This window comes from Schistocerca cancellata, chromosome 6 (genome assembly GCF_023864275.1).
Source record: "Schistocerca cancellata isolate TAMUIC-IGC-003103 chromosome 6, iqSchCanc2.1, whole genome shotgun sequence".
Taxonomy (NCBI): Eukaryota; Metazoa; Arthropoda; class Insecta; order Orthoptera; family Acrididae; genus Schistocerca; species Schistocerca cancellata.
In genome coordinates this window covers 620,472,868-620,500,362 of record NC_064631.1, presented here as the reverse complement: position 1 = coordinate 620,500,362, position 27,495 = coordinate 620,472,868, and the positions used below count along the sequence as shown (strand labels likewise).

At 43.5% G+C, this 27,495-nt stretch overlaps 1 protein-coding gene across 1 annotated transcript in view; it reads left to right on the top strand.

Moving 5' to 3' along the window:
* Positions 1 to 27,495, top strand: part of LOC126088455 (protein turtle homolog B-like) — a 451,623-nt gene that overhangs the window by 349,526 nt on the left and 74,602 nt on the right. The window contains exon 3 of the mRNA XM_049906596.1: positions 18,644 to 18,745. Coding sequence (XP_049762553.1) covers positions 18,644 to 18,745 — 102 coding nt within the window. The remainder of the gene's footprint in view (positions 1 to 18,643; positions 18,746 to 27,495) is intronic.

The following is a 27,495-nucleotide window of genomic DNA, read 5'->3' as shown; positions in this document are numbered from 1 at the left end:
CAATCCAGTATCATAACCAGTAGACTACGGCGACTGCGCTACTCGGCTTCTTCTGCGACAATATCTGTGTATATATCAAACATATTTATCTTTACTGAACAAATATTAAACACGTGAAAGATGAAAAATTGATTTCAGGAAACTAGTAAAGGGAAATAACGGTATCTGTTCAACAGATGATTGAATTTTAATCTGAAATATATAGTACACTGAAATATATAGTACAGTTGGTCGTGCGGTAGCGTTCTCGCTTCCCAAGCCCGGGTTCCCGGGTTCGATCCCCGGCGGGGTCAGGGATTTTCTCTGCCTCATGATGGCTGGGTGTTGTGTGCTGTCCTTAGGTTAGTTAGGTTTAAGTAGTTCTAAGTTCTATGGGACTGATGACCATAGATGTTAAGTCCCATAGTACTCAGAACCGTGTGTGTATATAGTACAGTTGCTGAAAAATGTCAGCTGTAAATAGAAAAGTGCGTGAGATGTCCTGTTTAACAAGCACATTTCTTTAGAGATACAGTTACTGCTAATACTTCTTTTAAATGTGCTATCAAATAGTATATAGCTTTAAGAGAAAAATAAATCGTTTTTGTAGATATTAATACAACTGGGTGCGCAGAGAGTAAACCTCATCCAGAAACTGATGTAATTGCCACAGAGAGACAAGTATCAAATAGATCGAGTCCATCGAAAACAACAAGATCCAGCACATTACTAATGACTGATTTGGAGAAGGCAATCGGTCTTAGTACCTCTACATTTCGCATCCATCGGAGAGGATAAATTAAATCATCTGAACACTGATGAAGTTAGCGTGAGACGCCGTGGGTGAGCCAGTGATGCAGGCATCATAAGTTGTGGGTGAAAGTAGGTGCACGAAAAACTTACGTATGTTGAAATAAGACTGGAAATAGAACTCAATTTCATGAAAAACTATTATTGCTCTACATCACGAACTTTCATAAGCACGCTATTTCTTTTTTCATGTACTTGTGTAAATAACAGTATTAGATACCTTTTTACCAATTAATTGAAGATGTCATTTGTGGAACAAAATGATGAATAACAAGAAAGTGTACTATCGTATTTCTTAGGAAAGAAGATCTTGTTTGTATTTTAATTCTCATATCATTCATCTTCATGTGAACAAATGATAATAGAAAAGTGCAGACCGTTCCTACATTCGGGTAGTACTCTTCGTGCTATAATCGACTGAATAGTTCTTTTCAGGAAACTTGGACGAATTAAAATACACCTTCAACATTATTAGTGTTCAACCGAACAGCTCTATATGCCGTAATCATTGGAGATCCAATTTTTGTTTGACAAAAATATTGTCTAACTTACTGTTTCCATTTCATAAAGAAATTAGTTCTCTCTTCGATACTAGAAATTTTGTTATATCCGAAACCCATTTTTTTCCCACTAACATTATGGAGTTGATCTGAGATAATAAATGCAGTATCTCGTCTGCTGCTAATTAGAACCTGTTCTTGGAGAGCGCTAGGATAAATTTCTTGTAATCCTCTTCGAACCGAAGTTTCATACTGAGCGGGATGCAGGAGCTGAAACGCCCATCATTATCAACAAATTCACATCATATCTCGTTCCCTAATCACCATTTTCAAATGCGATTTCTTCACTTGCCTTATAAGATGCATATTATTTCATTAGTGTTCGATTTCCTAGATTGCACACGTGACCAATAATATGGTTATTCAAATTATGCTCATTTTCAGAAAACAAATGTGCCGGCCGGTGTGGCCAAGCGGTTCTAGGCGCGTCAGTTTGGAACCGCGAGACCGCTACGGTCACAGGTTCGAATCCTGCCTCGGGCATGGATGTGTGTGATGTCCTTAGGTTAGTTAGGTTTAAGTAGTTATAAGTTCTAGGGGACCGATGACCTCAGATGTTATGTCCCATGGTGCTCAGAGCCATTTCAACCAATTTGGAAAACAAATGTAGAGGATGGTTGATTTGAGGGAGGAGACCAAACAGCGAGGTCATCAGTCCCAACGGATTAGGGAAGGATGGGGAAGAAAGTCGGTCGTGCCCTTTCGAAGGAACCGTCCCGGCATTTGCCTGGAGTGATTTAGGGAAATCACAGAAAACCTAAACAAGGATTGCCAGACGACGGTTTGAACCGTCGTCCTCCCGTGTGCGAGTCCAGTTTGCTAACCACTGCGCCACCTCGCTCGATAAAGTTCAGAGCATAATGTTGATTTAAGTCATTGTCAGTAGCTTTCAGCACTCTTGTTTCATCGAGAAGCCTTCCTTCAACAGACGGACGACTCTCTCTAGCAAGCAGTTCAGATTCTTCACCCGACAAAATGTAGAATGAAAGGGCACAGAAAATGATATTAGTAATTATAACACCATGTACTGCAGTGATTATATTATTTGTCGACTCTGAAAATTTAGCTCAATTTGACCTTCTCCTTATTATCAGTCTTCTTTTTCGAACGAAATATACTTCAATGTCAAGGTAGTCTTCCTTAATTGTAATAGGGCAGATATTTCTTCATCATGGAAATCCATAAGATTTTCATTTTGATATATACACAGTCTTATATCCAGGTTGTACTAAAGGCTAGAAGTGAACTGTAGGAGCAGTATTGAAGAATGAATCTCCAGAACTGTTACACTCAACACTTATGTCGTTAACATTCTGAATATCTACTGGCTTTTTTGCTGACTTTCTTTTTCAATTACATTTCCAAGAAAACTTGTTATGACCTTATATTGCTATCCAGATTTAAATCAACATATTCAGAGGACCGTCAATTGAGAACGAGAAAGATGGGAATAAACTATTCTTTATTACAAAACTAATCATCGTAAACATCTGACATTTGCTACCACAAATGTTAGACATGAGAAGCAACTGGACGACCTTCCAAGCTCCTCCTGATGTACTACAACTGAGGGAAGGAATAAAGAAATTATTTGAACGAATCTACTGTCATAGTGACGTCTCATTTCAGCCTTCATGAATGACAATCAAAGCTTATTTAACACTTGTGTCAGAACAGTTATGTCGTCTTGTTAGACCGATGTGTGAACTTACAGCGTAGGACACGCTGAGTAAAAAAAATTCGTTGTATTTTGTTCATGGAGAAGAAGCTTCACTGTCATGGATTTCGCAAAGTAGCTTTCATTGCATGCAGAGAACGATTGGGTTCGTCTGCTTTCAGAGGCCATGGAAGTCACGATTGGTAAATTCCTGTTAGATGTGCGCAGAATAACCTTGAGAGTCACTCAACAAGATTTACGAAGCAGTAAAATTGTATACATGAAATCGTTTTGGGTATATGGCTAGGCAATGCCGAGAGTCGAGATAGCTCATTATTAGATCTAGGAATTAAGTTATTGTATTTTATTTTCTTGTTTTGTGAATGTTAGTTCTCAAAATGATTGTTGTTAAGGACAGATCTTCGACGCAAAGACTTACAGAACCGGAGGCAATAGGCATATTATTGGGGTAGCTTGCACAATTAATACCGAATAATACAGAACAGCGTAGGTTGGTAGAACTGCGACCGTAACTGTGGGTTTTTGATTTGTCAGTCCAAAGCTTAGCTGCTCCTTTCTTTGCTAAGGCAACGAAGAATGTGGAGGCCCTTGTGGGAGACTTTGGGAATCTTGCTCAGATGAGAGGTTGGTCTGACACCGAGTTACTGAGTGTTGCGAAACTCAGACAAAAAGGGGATCGAAAACTCGAAATTACTAATGGAGGTGCCACGAACTTGTAAGTCATTTTCAGCCAGGTTTCCGGATACTTTTGATCACATAGTGTATGTGTAATGTATGGTATGCTACAGACTGATGATTCATGTCCCATTGTTATATGATGCTGTTGTAGGTATAGCTGGTAATGGCCCTTTTGGAAAATATAAATCATTTAATATTGTGATGGCCCATCCTTACCCTTGATGACAGCTTCCACTCTCGCAGGCATACGTTCAATCAAGTGTTGGAAGGTCTTTTGGGTACTGGCAGACCATCCTCCACGGAGAGCTGCACTGAGGAGAGTTAACGAGATCGGTCGGTGAGGCTTAGCACCAAATTGGCGTTCCTAAACATCCCAAAGGTGATCCATAGGAATCAGATCGGGACTCTGTGCAGACCAGCCTATTACAGGGATGTTATTGTCGTGTAACCACTCCATCAAGGGCCGTAAATTATGAACATGAGCTCGATCGTGTTGAATGATGCTGTCACCATTCCGGAATTGCTCCTCAACAGTAGGAGTCAAGAAGGTGCTTAAAACATCACTGTAGGCCTGTACTGTGATAGTGCCATGCAAAACAACAAGGGTTGTAAGCCCCCTCCATGAAAAACACGACCACACCATAACACACCGCCTCCGAATTTTACTGTTGGCAATACACACGCTAGCAGATGACGTTCACCGGGCGTTTGTCATACCCACACCCTGCTATCGGATCGTCACGTTGTGTACCGTGATTCGTCACTCCGCACAACATTTTCCACTGTTCAATCGTCCAAGGATTACGCTGCTTCCACCAAACGATGTGACGATTGGCATTTACCGACATCATATTTGGCTCATGAGCAGCCGCTGGACTATGACATCCTAGATTTCTCACCTCCTGCCCAACTGTCATAGCATTTGCAGTGGATCCTTATGCAGTTTTCAAATCCTGTGTGATGGTCTGGATAGATGCCGGCCTATTACACCTTACGAGGCTCTTCCACTGTCGGCGGTCTCTGTCAGTCAACAGACGAGGTCGGTCTGTACGCTTTTGTACTGTACGTGTCGCTTCACGTTTCCGCTTCACTATCACATCGGAAACAGTGGACCTCCTTATACCAAGCTAGGCGTCGTTTGGAATTTACGGGCGTCATTATGGCTTACGAGCAGCCGCTCGACCATGAAATCAAAGTTTTCTCACCTCCCGCCTAACTGTCATAGTACGAGCATTGGATCCTGATGTAGTCTGGAATTTCTGTGTGATGGTCTGGACAGATGTCCGTTTATTACATATTACGACTCTCCTGAACCGTCGGCGCTCTCTGTCACTCAACAGACGGGGTCGGCCTTTACGCGTTTGTGCTGTACGTGTGCCTTCACGTTTCTAAGTCACTATCACATCGGAAACAGTGGACCTAGGGATGCTTAGGAGTGCGGAAATCTCGCGTACAGACGTATGACACAAGTGACACCCAATCACCAGACTACAAAAGTCCATGAGTTCTGCGGAGCGTCCCATTCTGCTCTCTCACAATGGATAATGACTGCTGAGGTTGCTGATATGGAGTGCCTGGCAGCAGATGGGAGCACCATGAACCTAATATGAAAAACGTATGTTTTTGTTGGTGTCTGGATACCTTTGCTCACATAGTGAAGGTACCTGCAATCAATTTAGGAGGAATTTATCGATCAGTAGCTGAAAGATGGAATAATTAAAAAATGCAACAGTCCATGAAGAGCAGAGATACTTGACATGGAAAAGGAAAAAAAATGGACTGAACACGAAAATATAGATTTTTTTGTGATTACAGTTACTTAGGTGCAAAAACCAAAACGGACGCCCCTTTGCCAAACATCACAGAAATCTTGGGTCCTTTAGGCCAATACAGGTATTTTTCAACAATGGATTTAAATAACAGCCAGATATAGGTTGCACCACAGGATCGACACGAAACAGTGTTTTCATGACACTGGGGCACTGCCAATTCAGAAGAGTGACTTCCAGAGTAAAAAATGCTCCTGTAACTTTTCAGTGATTGTTGTATGGCGTTCTCAGATATTTTAAACCACGTCAATGCTTAGTGTATCTCGATGACGTAATCATCTATGGGATGAAATACAACAACATGTGAAGTAATCATATGGTTGAGAGCAGCGAAGTTATCACTGAGTACGGAAAAATGCCATTTTGTGACATAAGTGGTAGTATACCTAGGTCATATCATCAGTAGATATGGGGCTAAGGAAACCCAAAGTTAATTAGATCGCTACGTCAATTTCCTACATCAGACTCTGTAAAGGATTTGCAATCGTTTTTGGGGACTGGCGAACTATTACCGCCGTTTCGTAAAAGGATTTCCGGATATTGCAAGATCCTTGACAAATTGTTAAAAGAGGGTACTAAAATTGTGTGGTGAGAAGAGGGCCAACATGGTTTTGAGGAGCTAAAAAAAGCTTTAACGTCAAATCCTATATTTTCATTTCCGTATTTTAATACATAATTTCTTTTATCATGCGTTGCATCCTATCATGAACTTGGCTGTGTGTTGTCACAAGAGGAAGAATACGCAGAACACTAGGTAGCTCATGCATCAAGGAAACTAAATTCCGCAGAAAGAAATTATTCCACAACCGAGAAAGGGATGTTAAACCTTATTTAGGGAATGACATATTTCAAATGTTATCTGTGTGGTGAAAGTTTTAGAGTACTAACAGATTAAAATGTTTTTTTGGGGTTAAAGGATCCTTCCACTAGGGTGACACGATAGGCAGTAAGACTAAGTGAATTCTTTTTATAAGTTACGCACAAACTTTGGACGAAGCACGGAAATGCACATGGCTTAGTTAAAAAAGTAGCAGTGTTACGTATTCGGGTTGTGAGCATAAGAAATGGCAAGCTGTATAAAGAGCCGATGGCGAATGTAAGCTGTATTATCAGCAGTCACAGTTTTGCATGCAGGATAGGTTGGTATGCAGTGAAACTAAGTTGGAAGCGCAGGTAGCGGAACATGCTAAGTAATAGGGTGTTACCAGAATGTCATGATCGCCTATTAGTAGGTCATGGAGGATGCAGATCTACCAACAATAGAATAGCGGAAAAGTATTGATAGAGGAACAGGCACACAGTCATACACCAGTATGTGTGGCATTGCATACAATGCGCATAGAGATCAGATTTCTGCCGGAAAAGAGTACAGTTGCAGAGGTTACATGAAGCATTAGCATCATTCGAGTTTCTGGGATTTCATGATTTAGATCCATTCAGTGAAACACCTGCAGGAAATAAGTGTGTACTCACAACTACAGATCTTTTTCTCAATTTGCAGAGATGGTCGCAGTGCGAAACCAGCAGGCAGCTACAGTGGTACAAGCTCTAGTGAATAACTGGATAATGAAATTTGGAGTGCCTGAAACAACAATAACTGACAAGGGAACGAAATTCACGTTAAAGCTGTTTAAAGAATTGTGTAAGTTATTGAATGTGACTAAGTACAGGACGAGTCCTCTCCGTCCACAAGCCAATGGAAGAACTTAAGGAGTGCATAGGACCATCGGGAGGGCTCTTGGATACTACGTTGACTTACATCACACTAATTGTGATGCCTATTTGGGTACGTCATCTCTGTTTACAGTTTAAAACAGCATCCGAATACAGGATTGTCACCATATGAAGTAGTATATGGTCGAACAGTGCTATCAATATTAGACGTATTGAAAGCGAAGATAGGAAGACGGGTGAATCTGTAAAAGAACTTGCCAGGGTGATTACGGAAATTTTGAATAGAGTACGGAGGGCAAATAAAACGGAAAGTGGACAAACACGAAGAAGCAATGGGCCATACGGCAAGGATACCACATAACAGAGTCTTTCCGTGGGTGATGCTATCATCTTCGCATACGCCGAGGGGAGGAAAAGTTTTTGTGTAAAGTATGAGGGGCCATAACAAGTGTCAAGACTCAGTTGCCGGAAAGAACGATAATTGTGCATTTAGTGTGGAGGAAGCCTTTTCAACCACGTCCGGGAGTAAATCCAGGAGCAGAAGATGTGGACCAGAAAGGCACAGTGAGGAGAAAGGTGTTGGAAGATAAACAAGAGATTGTGAACGAAACGGTAATGAGGAAACCCTATGGATTAAGGCCTACGACATAGTCATTTAATATTTTTTGAGTTAGTTATATATTTCATATGATTAATATAATCAGCGCCGAGCAGCAATGAATTCAAGGGGCAGAAAAGTATTAATTTTTCGTGCATGTGGGTGAGGAGCAAAGAGACCGAGATGATGTGGTTTATAGTGGGGTTACGGATTTCCGTCAGGGTGGAAGCGTTACGGAACCAGTATCTCGAAGGGGGAGTGCTTCTCGCCAAGCACGAAGACGTAATGACCACCAGTCATCACTCGGAGATACACGATGTAATCAACACATGGGAGATGTGTAACGAGGTGAGAACAATGGAAGAAGCATTCGACAAATTACGTTAGGGAAACGAAAGGCACGAGATACTTGAAGGAAGTGCTGGGGAATGTGAGACAATACATGGGGTGAAAGAGAAATTAAGGAGATGACCTACAGGGTGTTTCAAAAATTACCGGTATATTTGAAACGGCAATAAAAACTAAACGAGCAGCGATAGAAGTACACCGTTTGTTGCAATATGCTTGGGACAACAGTACATTTTCAGGCAGACAAACTTTCGAAATTACAGTAGTTACAATTTTCAACAACAGATGGCGCTGCGGTCTGGGAAACTCTATACTACGATATTTTCCACATATCCACCATGCGTAGCAATAATATGGCGTGGTCTCTGAATGAAATTACCCGAAACCTTTGACAACGTGTCTGGCGGAATGGCTTCACATGCAGATGAGATGTACTGCTTCAGCTGTTCAATTGTTTCTGGATTCTGGCGGTACACCTGGTCTTTCAAGTGTCCCCACAGAAAGAAGTCACAGGGGTTCATGTCTGGCGAATAGGGAGGCCAATCCACGCCGCCTCCTGTATGTTTCGGATAGCCGAAAGCAATTACACGATCATCGAAATATTCATTCAGGAAATTAAAGACGTCGGCCGTGCGATGTGGCCGGGCACCATCTTGCATAAACCACGAGGTGTTCGCAGTGTCGTCTAAGGCAGTGTGTACCGCTACAAATTCACGAAGAATGTCCAGATAGCGTGATGCAGTAATCTTTTCGGATCTGAAAAATGGGCCAATGATTCCTTTGGAAGAAATGGCGGCCCAGACCAGTACTTTTTGATGATGCAGGAACGATGGTACTGCAACATGGGGCTTTTCGGTTCCCCATTTGCGCCAGTTCTGTTTATTGACGACGCCGTCCAGGTAAAAATAAGCTTCGTCAGTAAACCAAATGCTGCCCACATGCATATCGCCGTCATCAATCCTGTGCACTATATCGTTAGCGAATGTCTCTCGTGCAGCAATGGTAGCGGCGCTGAGGGGTTTCCGCGTTTGAATTTTGTATGGATAGAGGTGTAAACTCTGGCGCATGAGACGATACGTGGACGTTGGTGTCATTTGGACCGCAGCTGCAACACGGCGAACGGAAACCCGAGGCCGCTGTTGGATCACCTGCTGCACCAGCTGCGCGTTGCCCTCTGTGGTTGCCGTACGCGGTCGCCCTACCTTTCCAGCACGTTCATCCGTCACGATCTCAGTCCGTTGAAATTTTTCAAACAGATCCTTTATTGTATCGCTTTTCGGTCCTTTGGTTACATTAAACCTCCGTTGAAAACTTCGTCTTGTTGCATCAACACTGTGTTCTAGGCGGTGGAATTCCAACACCAGAAAAATCCTCTGTTCTAAGGAATAAACCATGTTGTCTACAGCACACTTGCACGTTGTGAACAGCACACGCTTACAGCAGAAAGACGACGTACAGAATGGCGCACCCACAGACTGCGTTGTCTTCTTTATCTTTTACATACTTGCAGCGCCATCTGTTGTTGAAAATTGTAACTACTGTAATTTCGAAAGTTTGTCCGCCTGAAAATGTACTGTTGTCCCAAGCATATTGCAACAAACGGTGTATTTCTATCGCTGCTCGTTTAGTTTTTATTGCCGTTTCTAATATACCGGTCATTTTTGAAACACCCTGTAGGTACGGTTCAAATGGCTCTGAGCACTATGGGACTTAACATCTGTGGTCATCAGTCCCCTAGAACTTAGAACTACTTAAACCTAACCAACCTAAGGACATCACAGATATCCATGCCCGAGGCAGGATTCGAACCTGCGACCGTAGCAGTCGCGCGGTTCCGGACTGAGCGCCTAGAACCGCTAGACCACCGCGGCCGGCACCTAGGTACTGGGGGCTATTCCATATACACGAAGGAACAGATGTTGAATCGACGCTGGCACTACTGATGAAGAAAGACATTCGATGGGTGAACGACATATTGGTAGAGGTTAAGCATTGATAAAAGGGGACAAAGCCATAACTGACTGGCACACTACGCAGACAGCAAGTTTAGAAAAGGACATATTGAGTAACACACGACTACTACGAAAGTAGAGTGGATAAGTCGTGAGCTATGCGAGAGCCGCAGAAGAGGCTGTTAATTAGAGTACCAGGGAACTGCAAGGGGAAGTTGATATTTTAGACAGGGAAATAGTAATGACAAAAATTGTTGCAATCCATAGAAGATTATGTTTGCGAAGAACGAGGGGAAAGTAATAGAAATACAGGTGACAGTGCAGCACGATGTAGGATGTCAGGAAGGGGAAAACTTGCTGTCGCCAGAGGAGTATTTAGAGCAGGGCCCGCCAGAAATTCTGCACGAGTGCGGTGCTCCTGCACATGTGCAACTTCCGGGTCACAGCGTGCACGGCGCAGCCGTCAGCGTTCATGTAGTCAATGTTTCTACGCATAAATGTCTCTTTATCCACTTGGTGGGATACTCTGTACTGGCGAATTCTAGTGCTCTTTCCACAGCTTGCAAGCCAACCATGGGAAGGTATTTCGCGTATTAAACATTACTGTCACAATCTGCTCATTGAGACGTCTACTTTTATGTTAACAGTTTAACCCAGTAAGACAAGCAATACAGTTAACAACCGTGGGTTTTTATTAAGGCAGCTTGGCTGACGGCACGTAAATACGCGCAATGTTTTTGATCTATTATTTAAGAAAGAGAGCACTTAGCGACTTCCAACGAACCTTATTCATGATTACAAATAACATTAAACTAATGCAAGGTGTCCTCTAACTAATTCTCGGTGCCCTCAGTTACACCCACATAATTTCAGTCTCACTGACCTCTGAACAAAATGGTAACCGCAGACATCTCGATAATCACCTGTTATTTCAATACCATTATCACATTAATAAAAACCCCTAAATGTAAGTATACATAGGAACAACCGGTTTAATGACCAATTTTCCTGATAATAATGTAATATGGAGCAGAATGAGACAATAATGCACACTTAGTAAACTATAACTTTTAATTATGAAAGGAATAAATCCAAACACGTTTATCACTCGTCATGAGAAATGTTGTAGTTAAAATCGGGCGCAAAAGCACGGCTCGTTGACAAACGCAAGCAGTTGCGAAGATTTTCATCACTTATGCTTGAGCGAAACCTTGATTTATTCATTTTCATCACCGAGAAAAATTTGTCACAAACAAGCTCTTGCGTGTACCACATAAACAGGGAGGTGGAGCCGCCGCCGTTCATTTAGGACACATGTCCAATAACAGATGTCGCTGTCGCTGGCTGTCACACACGTGCGCACATGTGCAGCACTTCCGCACGTCTGCACACTGTGCAGCGTTTGGCCGACCCTGATTTAGAGGGTCTCAGGAAAGTACATGAGGAACTACCGCCGGACCTGGGGCGGTTTTAGAACCTGAGCGCAAAAGCTTACCTTTTTATTTCAGGACACTCACAGTATCGTTAAGACCTGATGGAGCAAAAGTTTGAATTTCCGTTTCTGTACCAGCAGCAGAAAACCAGCACAATACGAGTGTTACATAATTCATGCATATCCTGCGTAGTGGGAGATACTGAAGAAATTTGTAAGAGCAGAAACGCGTCCACTACTATTAACTGCAAAATACAATGGAACATACGTAGAAGTGGTGGAGGCGAAGTTACAAATACGCCACTGAAGGGATATCACAGTCTGTCCAAAAATGGTAATATTGGAGGGGCAGGATTCTTGCACACTGAAATTTTTAATGCGACAAAAGGAAGTAATAGAATGCAGTAAAAAAGTGATCTAACCGTAATTGTATTTTCGGCAGGTCGAGGCGCATTGTTTGTACTCTATCTTTGACAAAATGGATGTAGTAGCTAGATGCTTCGAGCACGGGAACCTTACATTAGCAGAGAAGCTACAATTTAACGGGAGAGGTTTGTTATTAAATGAAACAGCGTGTGAGATAATGGGGCCTGGTTTCCATCTGCCTACCATAATTTCAGGAATAACTCACCTGAATATTTCGCAGCCTCATTTGTATTGGCCAGAGCAGACCATGGAAGTGCTATTTGCCACAGATATAGCCAGGTTAAATCAAACTCTAGGACCGAAATAAGTGCAGTCTACAAACAAGCTTCTGAGCTAGTAGGAGGGACGAGTCTCACTGGAACTATATCACAGCATGTAAACGCATGCTGGGAAAATCAGAACCGAAAAGAGTCAACATTTACTATTGTCATAACATCTACCACAAAGAGCGTAATCCTTGTTTTAGTACGTAGAACACGAGGCACAAGACTGAGATCAGACCCAGCTGTCGTTCATATTCCAGTGCAAGCACAAAAGCATCAGAAGGAAGGTGAATGCACAAGGTGGAAATATTAAGAATAACAGATTCATTTTAGCTTGAAGTCGTGAATAGGGAGTTAGAAGTAATCTTGCAAGAATCCTGGTGGTGAAATAAGTTCCTTGGTGTTGGAGTTACGGAGCAGGGGAAGGGGCCCAACGGAAGATGTGTGAAGATTAAATGATGGAGTTAAGGGAGCCGGGCAATTCTTAAGAGGTGAAACAGAACGGGAATGGTGAGTCGCCAGGAAATGTAGTGTAAAGGACAAGCTATTATTGACAACCCGAGAGACCGAGTCTTATTAAAAAGAAAGGCAATGTAGCGTATCGTCCGCATTTGCCCAAAAATCACGCCAGGGTGGAAGTGAGTTAACAACAGAATCAGCTGCAGGCAGAAAACGATACTATGCGTTGAAAGGCAATACACGACGGACTGGCACTACGAAGCGCAGTGTAACAACAACCCATGCTGCAATACACTAGCTACCAGAAGGACGGAAGCCTTTCCTCACTTGCCACCACAGAAGTGTTTAGAGTGTGTGCCTTAAGCCCTAATGAACTTATAAGTTAAGTACTCAGCCACTCATGTCTTAAATGATTCTCATGTCAGTGTGGCAACCAACACCACGAGTCCGTGACACCAGGAGCAACATGTGGAACGCAGTACGTGGTCACAAGGGAGTTGTGAACTCACTGGATGGAGTTCACGGCTACCACCAAGTGCGCCTCCGTTTTGTCATCACGGTCGCAGCCAGAGACAACGACGGCAGCGGCATTGGAGTGACCCCGTGCTCGGCAAAACTCTTTGCACTATCAGCAAAGCCGGACATCTATTGTTTCACGTGAGAGGCAACAGAACACCCCAACAAGCTGTTCCTCATGTGAGGACCAGCTTAAATAAATTAATTCAACAAATCTATATTTGTCCTTATGTCTCATTTCACTCTCCACATGTGACAATGGGGTTTCAACACAACGAAACCTACTACTTCTGGCGGAATAGTGAAGTACTACGAAAAATGTCGCTTTCGGATTATTGGCCAAACCCCTTAACTACTTGTTACCATTAAGTGTAGATCAGCATGGTCTTCCTGGAAAATCTCTAAAGGTTCAATTGATCTTCACAAATTGCACAAAATATAGGAAATACATGGGACAACTATGTCTCAATGAAAATTAATTTTTCAAATGAAATTTAAGCCTAATTTTATATTCCTTTAAGGCAAGTAAGCTTGAGCAGTATCAGAAGATGCACACCACAAAACAGGCAATAATACTACTGTAAAAGAAAATAGGTTCACATGTCTGTTTAACACAAACTACTTGACGAATTGCTAATAATTTCCCTACAGTTCCATTGTCCAAGCACATCAGTGAACCAGCTGAAAATCGATGCCTCACTGGCGGTAAATATCCCTAACATTTCTGAGCGATTCATTAATATTGCCGATCCACCATTCAAGCTATTTTAAAGTAAATCCCAGTAAAACGTCCCAGCGCTTCCGCCAAACAAAGCTACCGACCCTTCCTGGCAATAGGCTGCATAGCAGTGGTGTCCCCTCTAGCTGCCTCTCTGGCCACCACTACCCCCGAAACCAGCAGTTCGATCCACTAGCTGCCCTTCTGGCCGCCACAACCTGTGACACCAGCAGATCCCTCCTCTAGCTACACCTCTGGGCACCACCACCAGCGACACCAGCAGTTCCCTCCCGTAGCTGCCCCTCTGGCCACCACAACCTGTGACACAAGCAGTTCCCTCCTCTAGCAGCCCTTCTGGCCACCACCACCTTTGAGCCCAGCAGTTCCCTCCTCCAGCTGCCCTCTGACCACCACCACCTGTGACACCAGCGGTTCCCTCCTGTAGCGGCCCTCAGACCCGCAAAACCTGTGACACAAGCAGTTCCCTCCACTAGATGCCTCTCTGGCCACCACCACGTGTGACAGCAGCAGTTCACTCCGCTAGTTGCCCCTCTGGCCACCACCACCTGTGACACCAGCAGTTCCCTCCGCTAACTGCCACACTGACCATCACCATGTGTGAACTTTGCATCGGTCCTGTTATAGAATCTCCTCCTTGTTACTTCAAAAATCGTCTTCATATCATGTCTTACAATTATGATGTGAATTAGTTTAATTATTCATGACTGATTAGCATAGTGTATTGCATCACATGCATTTTAATGAAACAAGGAAATGAAGTAGCTGATTTTCTGCTGATTTATACCCGAATTACACGCTATTAATTTATGTTATTAAATTATTATGCTATTGAACAAAGGGTGTGTTAGTTACAAGATATTCTTAGAAGTTCAAAGATGTTCAGTGCCGTTTTACAAGGAGCTTGTCGTTTCTACACTCCTGGAAATTGAAATAAGAACACCGTGAATTCATTGTCCCAGGAAGGGGAAACTTTATCGACACATTCCTGGGGTCAGATACATCACATGATCACACTGACAGAACCACAGGCACATAGACACAGGCAACAGAGCATGCACAATGTCGGCACTAGTACAGTGTATATCCACCTTTCGCAGCAATGCAGGCTGCTATTCTCCCATGGAGACGATCGTAGAGATGCTGGATGTAGTCCTGTGGAACGGCTTGCCATGCCATTTCCACCTGGCGCCTCAGTTGGACCAGCGTTCGTGCTGGACGTGCAGACCGCGTGAGACGACGCTTCATCCAGTCCCAAACATGCTCAATGGGGGACAGATCCGGAGATCTTGCTGGCCAGGGTAGTTGACTTACACCTTCTAGAGCACGTTGGGTGGCACGGGATACATGCGGACGTGCATTGTCCTGTTGGAACAGCAAGTTCCCTTGCCGGTCTAGGAATGGTAGAACGATGGGTTCGATGACGGTTTGGATGTACCGTACACTATTCAGTGTCCCCTCGACGATCACCAGTGGTGTACGGCCAGTGTAGGAGATCGCTCCCCACACCATGATGCCGGGTGTTTGCCCTGTGTGCCTCGGTCGTATGCAGTCCTGATTGTGGCGCTCAGCTGCACGGGGCCAAACACGCATACGACCATCATTGGCACCAAGGCAGAAGCGACTCTCATCGCTGAAGACGACACGTCTCCATTCGTCCCTCCATTCACGCCTGTCGCGACACCACTGGAGGCGGGCTGCACGATGTTGGGGCGTGAGCGGAAGACGGCCTAACGGTGTGCGGGACCGTAGCCCAGCTTCATGGAGACGGTTGCGAATGGTCCTCGCCGATACCTCAGGAGCAACAGTGTCCCTAATTTGCTGGGAAGTGGCGGTGCGGTCCCCTACGGCACTGTGTAGGATCCTACGGTCTTGGCGTGCATCCGTGCGTCGCTGCGGTCCGGTCCCAGGTCGACGGGCACGTGCACCTTCCGCCGACCACTGGCGACAACATCGATGTACTGTGGAGACCTCACGCCCCACGTGTTGAGCAATTCGGCGGTGCGTCCACCCGGCCTCCCGCATGCCCACTATACGCCCTCGCTCAAAGTTCGTCAACTGCACATACGGTTCACGTCCACGCTGTCGCGGCAAGCTACGAGTGTTAAAGACTGCGATGGAGCTCCGTATGCCACGGCAAACTGGCTGACACTGACGGCGGCGGTGCACAAACGCTGCGCAGCTAGCGCCATTTGACGGCCAACACCGCGGTTCCTGGTGTGTCCGCTGTGCCGTGCGTGTGATCATTGCTTGTACAGCCCTCTCGCAGTGTCCGGAGCAAGTATGGTGGGTCTGACACACCGGTGTCAATGTGTTCTTTTTTCCATTTCCAGGAGTGTATCTCATCATCTATTCGTGTGAGTTTTAGTCCTTATTGTTTTCTTCGAATTTCCAAATTTAATTGCATTATAACTAGTCATCATCTTGCCTGCTGCTGGATGAGATACTTGCACCTCTGCCGGCCGTGGTGGTCTAGCGGTTCTAGGCGCTCAGTCCGGAGCCGCGCGACTGCTACGGTCGCAGGTTCGAATCCTGCCTCGGGCATGGATGTGTGTGGTGTCCTTAGGTTAGTTAGGTTTAAGTAGTTCTAAGTTCTAGGGGACTGCTGACCATAGATATTAAGTCCCATAGTGATCAGAGCCATTTGAAACATTTGAACCTTTGATCTCGAATTCTGCTGCTACTATGATCCCTGAATGGGAAATCACAATATATCAATTGGTATCTTACCTCTGTGTATCTATACACTGATAAATTCAATTATTGTATTACCTCGCACTATCGCACCTGTACCATGTATCACTGGCAAATTTCGTGCATATAAATTCATTGTCCTTAACAAGAGCTGATCAACGAAATCTTGTTTGTCACAAATTAATTAATATTAATGACAATATAAATTTTATATGTGGAGACGTGCTTCTCATAGTATAACATCTAAAGTATTTGTTCCAGATCAATATTGTTGTAGTCAGTAATTCCGATCCTTCAATCTCTTCACGCTGGAATATTTGCCTGTTGTGTATTTCATCTTGCTCCTTTACACTCAATGTGAAAACCCTTCATGGCCCTGAATACTCTACAAAGCTCCGAACGAAAGCCACTTCTCGCCTCTGAAATGGTACTTTGCAAAGGGTTGTTCCTGACGTCATTGCTGCTATATTCGAGTGTTACCGGTTTCCGCCTGTAATCCTACACACCCACGCCGTTCAAAAGGGCACTCGTGTCCGTTTTCAGTCTAAAATTCGCTCTCTGGGTATAGGTAAGGCCCACGCCAAAATCCATCAGCTTACAAAATATGAATTATTTTTATTTACGTTTCCTAAGTGAAATTTTGACTCTGCAGCTGGACGTTGGCTGATATTGAACTTCCGGGAGATTAAAGCTGTATGCAGAACCGAGAATCGAACTCGAGGCTTTTGCCAATCGCGGGCAAGTGTTCTACCAATTGAACATGTAACACGTCAGCATCAGTTGCAAATAGAAACCAGTCTTTTCCCAGGTTTCAGCCAAAATAATTTGACCTTTTTCAGAAACCAGTGACAATAAACTAATGCATGCCAAAGTTTGGTCGTTTCAAGTATAAAACTGTATCACCGTAGTAACCAGTCATACATCTACATTACTTGGGATGAAGAGAAACAATAGGCCCCACTGCGCAGACGAAGGCGGTAGGCCGCGAGAGGCTTCTGAAGAAAGCCAAATTATTTTGGCTGGAACCTGGGAAAATTGGTTTCTATTTGCAACTGAGGCTGACGTGTTACATGTTCAATTATCACAGTTGCTGTCAGGGTGCACGATGTTAAAAATTCTACCAATTGAGCTACCTAAGCACGACCCACAATCCGTCCTCACAGCATTGGTCCAGAGTTCTAGTCTCGGTCCGTCACACACTTTTAATCTGACATCAAGTTTCTGATTTATATTTTGTTTACGTTCTAACGTTCGGTAAGAGCTTAGGAAATCGATAAGGCTGGGCATGGGAATCGAACTTTCTAGACTAAAAAGTTCTTATCTATGGCTACACCTTGTACTTGATTGACATTTACTGTTTACAACCATACAATTCGTATATGTAAATGAAACCGCATCAGCTAAGAGTAAAAAAGTATTAATAGGATATAATTCAGCATACATTTAATTGGAAGTTAAAAGATGAAATATTGCTGCCACCGGACGACGGAGAATGAAGCATCGATCCTTATTCGAAGGTCACTTTCTGCAAAATGTGACGTCTTGGCACTATTGAAAGGCCGTCTACAAATCTGTTTTAAATTATCCCATGCTGCCTAGAACCGCTCACGACAAACATTAGAACTCTAGGGAGTAATCAGTAGATTAGAGACTACACAAAGCCTAAAACATTCAGTATGATCGGAATGTATGATAACACACAGGCCCTGCTCCCCCCAATAGAAGTTCTCTAAACAGATGCTGACCTTGATGGTTCGACCTTCACAGAGTACAAAAGAAAGACAGTTTGCTGTTTAACCATGTATCGACGACGGGGCCATAAGAGATGGCACCCATTGAAGAAGCCCAAGCTACGACAGAGGGATGACTGAGGAAGGAAACAGGCCGTATTTTCAGGACGTCAAGAATGTTGACATTGTTTGTATATTCAAGATGACAGTATCTGTGGGTACGTTCACTTGGCCGCCCTATCTACAGATATTACATTCTTGTTCTCCTTTGTGTGTTGCAGGTGTCGTGGATACGACGCAAGGACTACCACCTACTCACCGTGGGGCTGGCAACGTACAGCAGCGACGACCGATTCCTGGTGGTGCACGCGCGGCATCTGCAAGTAACTCATTCACGCCTCTACCTTCGTTTCTCTCTTTCCTCTTCCACGTTTATTATACCCCAATATAGCTGACCAAGTCCTTAGCGACAAACAGAATTATTTAACACTGCGCATGAAGCATCTGGTTATATGTCCTCTCTAAAAGACGTGCAAGCCCCCTGCATTAGGGGAAAAATTATCTCTCACTTCAGTCCTCATGTAAGCGAAAATTCAAGTTTTATAAAACTGTACCTCAGCTCATCATAGTAGCCTTCCTAAAAACCCCATTAAAGGATGTCAGAGGGCAGAATTTATCTGCGTTTAGTGAAGCAAGCACACATGACTGGGATTTCACCAAAACAAAACAAAACTCTCGTGATCGCGACAGTGGCCAACCAGCTTCAGAACAGGCTAATGAATATTCCTCCTTCGGAAAGTTAAACGCTCACCACACCTACAGATTCACAGATGCGTACACCTTCCTACACGGACTATATTGTTTACAAAGAGTACGCCAGAAACAGACGATTAGAAGAAGCTAACTTGAACTACACACATCAAAAGAAGTTTTGCATCACCGCGGTTCTCAGAATCTCTTGACAGTAGACGTTGACTGTGGATATTGTATTACAGACACAATCCATTTGCCGTGTCACAGATGTCACTAAACCTCCCTCCCCCCCCCCCCCAAAAGATGTAAACAGCCATGAATAAACAGCGCCTATTAGACGGAGGGTCTCCGACATCTGATCAGCTCCAGTCATTCCACCAGGAATAAGATGTCTGTAGTTCAACCATGCCTAGACGATCAATACCGCGGTTCTAACACGTCCGCATGGTTACTTTGTGCCAGGAAGGAAAGTGTCCAGGCGTCTCGGAGTGAACCACAGCGATGTTGTTCGGACATGGGGGAAATACAGAGAGACAGGAACTGTCGATGACATGCCTCGCTCAGCCTGCAATAGGGCTACTACTGCAATGGATAACCACTACCTGCAGACTGTGGCCTTGAGGAATCCTGACAGCAACGCCACCATGTTGAATAATGCTTTTCGTACAGCTACAGGACGTCGTGTTACGACTAAAACTGTGCGCAATAGGCTGCATGATGCGCAGCTTCACTCCAGGCGTCCATGGCGAGGTCGATCTTTGCAACGACGACACTATGCAGCGCGGTACAGATGGGCCCAACAACATGCCGAATGGCATCACGTTCTCTTCACCAATGAGTGTCGCATATGCCTTCAACCAGACAATCTTCGGTGATGTACTTGGAGGCCACCCGGTCAGGCTGAACGCCTTAGACGCACTGTCCATCCAGTGCAGCAAGGTGGAGGTTTCCTGCTGTTTTGGGGTGGCATTATGTGGGGCCGACGTACGCCGCTGGTTGACATGGAAGGCGCCGTGACGGCAGTACCGTACGTGAATGTCATCCTCCGACAGCTAATGCTACTATATCGGCATCAAAATGGCGAGACATCCGTCTTCATGGATGACAATTCGCACCTCCACCGTGCACCTCTTCAGAATTATTTCCTTGAGGATAACGACATCGCTCGACTAGAGTGGGCAGCATGTTCTCCACACATTAACCCTGTCGAACATTCCAGGGATAGATTGAAAACGGCTGTTTATGAAGGAGGTGGCCCATCAACCATCCTGCGGGATCTACACCGAATCGCCGTAGAGCAGTGGGACAATCTGGACCAACAATACCTCGACGAACTGGTGGATAGTATGCCACGACGAATGCAGGCATGCATCAATGCATGATGACGTGCTACTGGGTATTAAAGGTACCGGCAATCTGGACGACCACCTCTGAAGCTCTCGTTGTATAGGGGTGCAACATGCAGTGTGTGGTTTTCATGAGCGACAAAAAGGACGGAAATGATGATTATGTTGATCTCTATTCCAGTTTTCTGTACTGGTTCCGGAACTCTCGGAACCGAGTTGATGCAAAATTTTTTTTGATGTGTGTGTATTTATTAAAAACACAGAATTAATGGGAAGTGAAAAAAATGTCATCTCAGATATTAATAATACGAGCGCCTACCAAGGTAGGAATGTTCTCGGGCAACTTCATCACAGTGCGCTGTATTGCGGCTTCGATGGGCTCTTGAGATATTTGCAACATGTCAGGATGTGTACTGTAAACGTCTGGGTTTTAGGTACCTCTTGCTGCCATCTACGGAAGAAAGTCACATGGAAGAAGGAAGACAAAGGCACTTTCCCACTACCAAACACATCCGCTCTCAAAACTTTCTGGTCGAGTACACTGAGACACTATCTTAGGGGAAGCCAAGACTGTGCCGCTGAAGTCGCTTACGTAGACTGGGAAATATAAAGGCATCGGGCATGATAACTACATTACTGATTCGCAGAGCTTTGTAAAGACCCGTAGGAAACAAAAGATTAGCCAAAACAGCATAATCGGTAATCTAGATTTTATGTCGCTTATTACGATGTCGAGTGTACAACAGGCGGGAGTTATTGATCATACAGGTTTCCTATCATCATACCCATGAGAACGCAGTTGTTGAACTGTGGTGAATGTCGTAATACGACGGATTACACAGTGAGAGGTTCACCATCTCTTTATTAAAGATTCTGAAATAGAAACTCCTCTTCGTTTCACCCGTGTTACTTCGTTCTGCTCTGACGATACTTACTTGCTCTATCCTAACGGTGAATGGGTACTGCTGTAGTTAGTGTGTTACACTGGAAGTATTATTATTGTTATCATTATTATTATTATTATTATTATTATTATTATTATTGTAAATCTCCGTTATACTGACTTTACTTTCGTAAGGTCATATTTTGAACTTAAACATATGGAATTAACTTACTGCTGCTGTGCTTCGACAATGCTTGTAACCTACGGCAAATTGCCATAGTCTTTGGGATTAGAAGTTCCGCCTTATGCAAGACACCTTTTTTCTTTTGTTTCACCCATACATGTTTCATCACTTTTGTGCTATCATCAGTGGGTTCTATTTTTATATTTAACTGTAAGTTTGTTGTTAACATATTAACACTTGCGTCGTTTACACCATTATGTAAAAGTTGCATTTAAAACTTAATTGGCGAAAAGTAACATACCTTACATTATGTTATTGTGCTCTTGTTTTAGTAGCTGTTATGCTACACAATATACAACATGTCATCTGCAAACAGCAAAACGTAGTTTATTTTCTATTTGTTATGTATTTATGAACGGAAATAAGACTGTATCACGTTTTCTTTCTGTAAACTTATAGTTTTGAAGTTGTGGTACGTTTTTCTGTTTTGTTGGCGAAGTAAATAGGCTTACTTATTTCTTTGCCTGTGTTTGCGTGGCAGTGCAATTTTTCGATTACTCAAAACATAAGCGGAGTTTTCGCTGCCATTACGTGTTGTTGTGGCTGTGTGGCGTCATTTGTTTCGTAGCGTGTTCTGCTGGGGGAGGCGCGCGAGTTTGAATTGTATTTGGTGTTAGTGGTGTGTGGTTTATATGGGTTTGCTTGTGTGTGCTGAGTACTGGGGCAGAAAGAGAGAGTGTGTGTGTGTGTGTGTGTGTGTGTGTGTGTGTGTGAGAGAGAGAGAGAGAGAGAGAGAGAGCGAGAAACTGAAAGAAAGAAAGAAAGAAAGAAAGAAAAGAATGAGGATTTGTGTGTGTTGCACTGTGCAACAACTCTCTCTTCGCCACAATAGAAGAACTACACAAGTAAAACACACACACACACAAATCCTCTTTCTTTTCTTTCTTTCTGTCTCCCTCCCTCCCTCTCTCTCTCTCTCTCTCTCTCTCTCTCTCTCTCTTTCACACACACACACACACTCTCTCTCTCTCTCTCTCTCTCTCTCTGCCCCAGTACTCAGCACACACTCAAACCCACATAAACCACACACCACTAACACCAAATACAATTCAAACTCGCGCGCCTCCCCCAGCAGAACACGCTACGAAACAAATGAACGCCACACAGCCACAACAACACGTAATGGCAGCGAAAACTCCGCCTATGTTTTGAGTAATCGAAAAACTGCATTGCCACGCAAACACAGGCAATGAAGTAAGCCTATTTACTTGGCCAACAAAACAGGAAAACGTACCACAACTTCAAAACTGTAAGTTTACAGAAAGAAAACGTGATACAGTCTTATTTCCATTCGTAAATACATAACAAATAGAAAACAAACTACGTTTTGCTGTTTGCAGATGACATGTTGTGTATTGTGTAGCATAACAGCTACCAAAACAAGAGGACAATAACATAATGTAAGGTATGTTACTTTTCGCCAATTAAGTTATAAATGCAACTTTTACATAATGTTGTAAACGACGCAAGTGTTAATATGTTAACAACAAACTTACAGTTAAAAATAAAAATAGAACCCACTGATGATAGCACAAAAGTGATGAAACATGTATGGGTGAAACAAAAGGAAAAAGGTGTCTTGTATAAGGCGGAACATCTCATCCCATTTTCTTAGCACGCACGGAGACAACAAGAAGAACTGCACCACAAAAGATTATGCCATAGTCTTGTTGAAAATTGTACCTAGGATAATGCTTCTGAATAACTGCCTTGTGTCGTGCTAAAATTAATTACATTCCAGCAGAAGAATGAATGAAACATATCTAATTTAGACATAAATCTGACTTGAACTCTGGGTTATATGTATGCACTTATTTCTTGAAGAGATTTAATTTTAGCTTAAATCTACTGAGAGCATTATCCCCTAAAACTGACTGTCTCTCTTATTATTCTTGTGGCTGTGCGCGTCGGGCACGATTTTTGCTCTGTCTGTATTCCATCTCACTGACTCGTAGGGTGGAAAATAAACTGATGTACCTTCATGTGTCCAGAGAAGACAACAACTCAGTCATAAAAGGCGAATAGGTAATTTGAAAAATCGCTAAATGGTATAGTATAAATCAATACAGAACTGACAGTAGTGGTCATTGCTGTGGCTGGTACATTAATTCTGCAGATAATTACCTAACAAATGCTCTGAAGCGCCAAAGAAACTGGTATTGTCATGCCTATTAAAGTTCAATAGGCAGAATATGGTACTACGGTAGGCAACGCCTTTAGAAGACAGCAAGTGTCTGTTGCAGTTGTTAGGTCGGTTGCTCTGCTATAACGCAGGTTATCAAGATGTAAGGGAGTTTGAACGTGGTGTTATAGTCGCCGAACGTGGCGATGCTATACATCATCTCGAGTTAGCAATAAGTGGGGAATTTCCCTTACGACCATTCTAGTGTACCGTGAATATCATGAATACAGTAAAACATCAAATCTCCGGCATAGCTGCGGCTGGAAAAGGATCCTACAAGTGCGGGATCAACGACGGCTGCAGAAAATCGTTCAACGTGACGGAAATACAACCCTTCCGTAACTTTCTGCAGATTTCAGTGCTGGCCCATCAAAAAGTGTCAGCGTGCGAACGATTCAAAGAAACATCATCGATGTGGGCTTTTGAAAGCGAAGGCCCGCTCGTGTACCCTTGATGACTGCACGACACAAACCTTTACGCCTCGCCTGGGTCCGTCAACACCGACATTGTAATGTTGATAACTGGAAACATGTTGCCTTGTTGGACGAGTCTCGTTTAAAGTTGCTTCTAGCGGAAGGGCGTGTACAGGTATGGAGACAACCTTATGAGTCCATGGACCCTGTCTGTCAGTAGGGGACTTTTCAAGCTGGTAAATACTCTGTAATTGTGTGGGGTGTGTGCTCTCAGAGTCATATGGGACACCTGATACTACGAGAAACGACTCTGACAGATGAGACGTACGAAAGCATCCTGTCTGATCACCTACATTCGTTCATGTCCACTGCGCATTACGACGGACTTGGATAATTTCAGGAGCACAATGCGACACCCCACACGTCCAGAGTTGCTACAGAGTTGCTCCAAGAACACTATTCTGAGTTTAAACACTTCTGCTGACCACCAAACTCCCCAGACATGAAAATTATTGAGCGTGTCGGCAACATCCTGTTCAGAGGCGATATCCACCTCCTCGCACCGTTACGGATATATGGACATCGCTGCAGGATTCCCGGTGTCAGTCCCCTCCATCACTGCTTCAGACATTAGTCGAGTCCATGCCGCGTCGTGATGCGGCACTTCTGCGTGTTCGCGGGCACCTTACACGATATTAGGCAGGAGCAATAGTTTCTTTGACTCTTCAGTGTAGCTATTACCAGTTTTGTACATATTACATTCTGTCAGCCAAGAAACTTTCAGGTACATGCGGAACGTTTATACACTCACACCCATTTTTTATTTTCATTACTACTAACGTGAAATAACCCACCCTGTATTATAGGTGAGCATTAGTAGAAGCAATTTGTCGTTTTCTGTTTGATTGAGAACACACAAGAATGGTGAATGCATTTTGCGATGTTCACTGCTAATGGGTAAGGATACTTTATCTCGTAGCAAACTGATTCGCCGTAATGTGAGAGCAGGGAGGGAGGACAAGAATTCGATTTTTGAGAATCATAATGTTTCTCGGAAAGGTGGGAAGAGGAGCTCCCTTTTCCCCTTGCTGAGTACTCCCTTGCACAATTCAAAGTGGTGTTTCTTCTCGTTTCCGTCAGGAAATACAAATGTGGCAGGGAACGATGATATGGGGCAACGACGCTTCCCAACTGAGAATCAGATTTCACTGTATCTGGTACATCTGAAAAATCGTTATTTCCACCCTAACTGCATATCGCTTTAATAAAACAAAGTTTCGGCCAAAATCGGACCACCTACAAGCACAAAACGAAGCCTGTTGCAGGTCAACACTATACACCAATTGTGTCATAATCATTGAATACAGGTAATTACTCGCACATAAAGATAGGCCCCATCAGCATATTGTCCTATGTCTGAGACAAGTGTCTTCCCGAGTTCTGTGATTCGGAATATGCAAATTATTGCCGCCTTATAATAATTTCTGATAGTACATAGGTAACACTCTTCTCAAGTAAATAATTCCACCAGTATTCAGGTACATAGATACTCCGCAACCCACCGAATGGTACGTGACAGAGGGCACCCTGTACAACTACTAGTCATTTCCTTTCCTGTTTCACTCGCAAAAAGAGTGCAGTAAAAACGACTATCTTTACGCTTCCGTATGAGCCCTTACTTCTCGTATCATATCTTCCTCATCCTTACTTGAAACGTCCGTTGGCGTCAGTAGAATCGTTCTGCAGTCAGCCTCAAATTGTGGTTCTCTAAATTTTCTCAATAGCGATGTTCGAAAAGAACGCCGCATCCTCACCAATGATTTCCATTTGAGTTCGAGAAGCATCTCCGTAATACCTGCATCGTGTTCGAACCTACCGGTAACAAATCTAGCACCCCGCCTCGGTATTGCTTCGACGTCTTCCTTTAATCCGACTTTGTGCGTATCCCAAATATTGGAATGGTACTTACTAATCGGTCGCACTGTGGTCTTCTATGTGGTATCCTTTACAGATAAGGCATATTTTTATAATATTCCGCAAATAAACGGAAGTCGACTATTCACTTTTTCTACTACTACCCTTGTACGCTCGTTCTTTTTCAAATTCGTTTGCAACATTACGCCTAGACATTTAATCGACATGAATGCGTCAGTTATCACACTACCAAAACTGTACACGAACATAATATATTTGTTTTTCCTACTCATGTGAATTTTACTTCCATTTTTCTGCATTTAGAGCTAGCTGTCATTCATCACCCCAACTAAAAGTTTTATCTAAGTCATCCTGTGTTCTCCTACAATCAACGACGAGACCTTCCCAAAACCCACAGCGTAATCAGCAAACAGCCACAAACTGCTTCTTACCCTGTCCGCCAGATCATTTATGTATATAGAAAATACTAGCGGCCCTATCATGCTTCCCTGGGCCCTCCTGATGATAAACTTGTCTGTGATAAACATTCGCCGTGGAGGACAACATACTGGATTCTGTTACTTAAGATGCCTCACACATCTTGGAACCTATTCCGTATCCTTTTATCTTCGTTACCAGTTGACAGTGTGGCGCCGAGTCAAATATTTTACAGAAATCAAGGAATATGGAGCCTGCTTGGTGCCCTTCACCCATAGTTTGTGAGAAATCAAGTGGGAAAAGGGCAAGATGATTTTCGCGTGAGTGATGCTTTCCAGAAGAGTGCTTGTTTATGGACGGTAGCTTTCCCCTGTCTAGGAAATTTATTATATTCGAACTGATAATGTGTTCAAATATTCTGCAGCAAACTCACTTTAAAGATATTGGTCTGTAAATTTGTGGTCCGTTCTCTTACCCTCTTTATATGCAGGGATCACCGACTATTCTTCCCAGTCGCCGGCCGTAAGATTCGCGATAAATGCGACCTAAGTAAGGGGCCAATGCAGCAGAGTACATTCTTATTACTATGTCCTCCTTGTGGGAGTGTGTGCGGGGGTCAGAGGACGGCATGTTTGGACAATTCACCTGCGTGAATGATTTCTTAAACGCGAAATTTGATACTTCGGTTTTACTGTTTCTGTCTCCCACTGCCACACTAGACTGATCAACGAGTTCGTGGGTGGAAGCTTTAAACCCACTTAGGGCTTATACTCAGGAACGGAATTTATCTCTGGTTCTTGTCAAGATCTTTTGGTAAGGTATGACGGTTGTAGTTTATGTAAATTTCTCCTATCGATCTTTTCACAAACGCACAATTTTCTATCTACTTTTGTATCTCGTCATGTGTGCTTTCTATTTCTTTGACCATCGTCTTCAAGTCATTTCCATTTTCTTTTATAA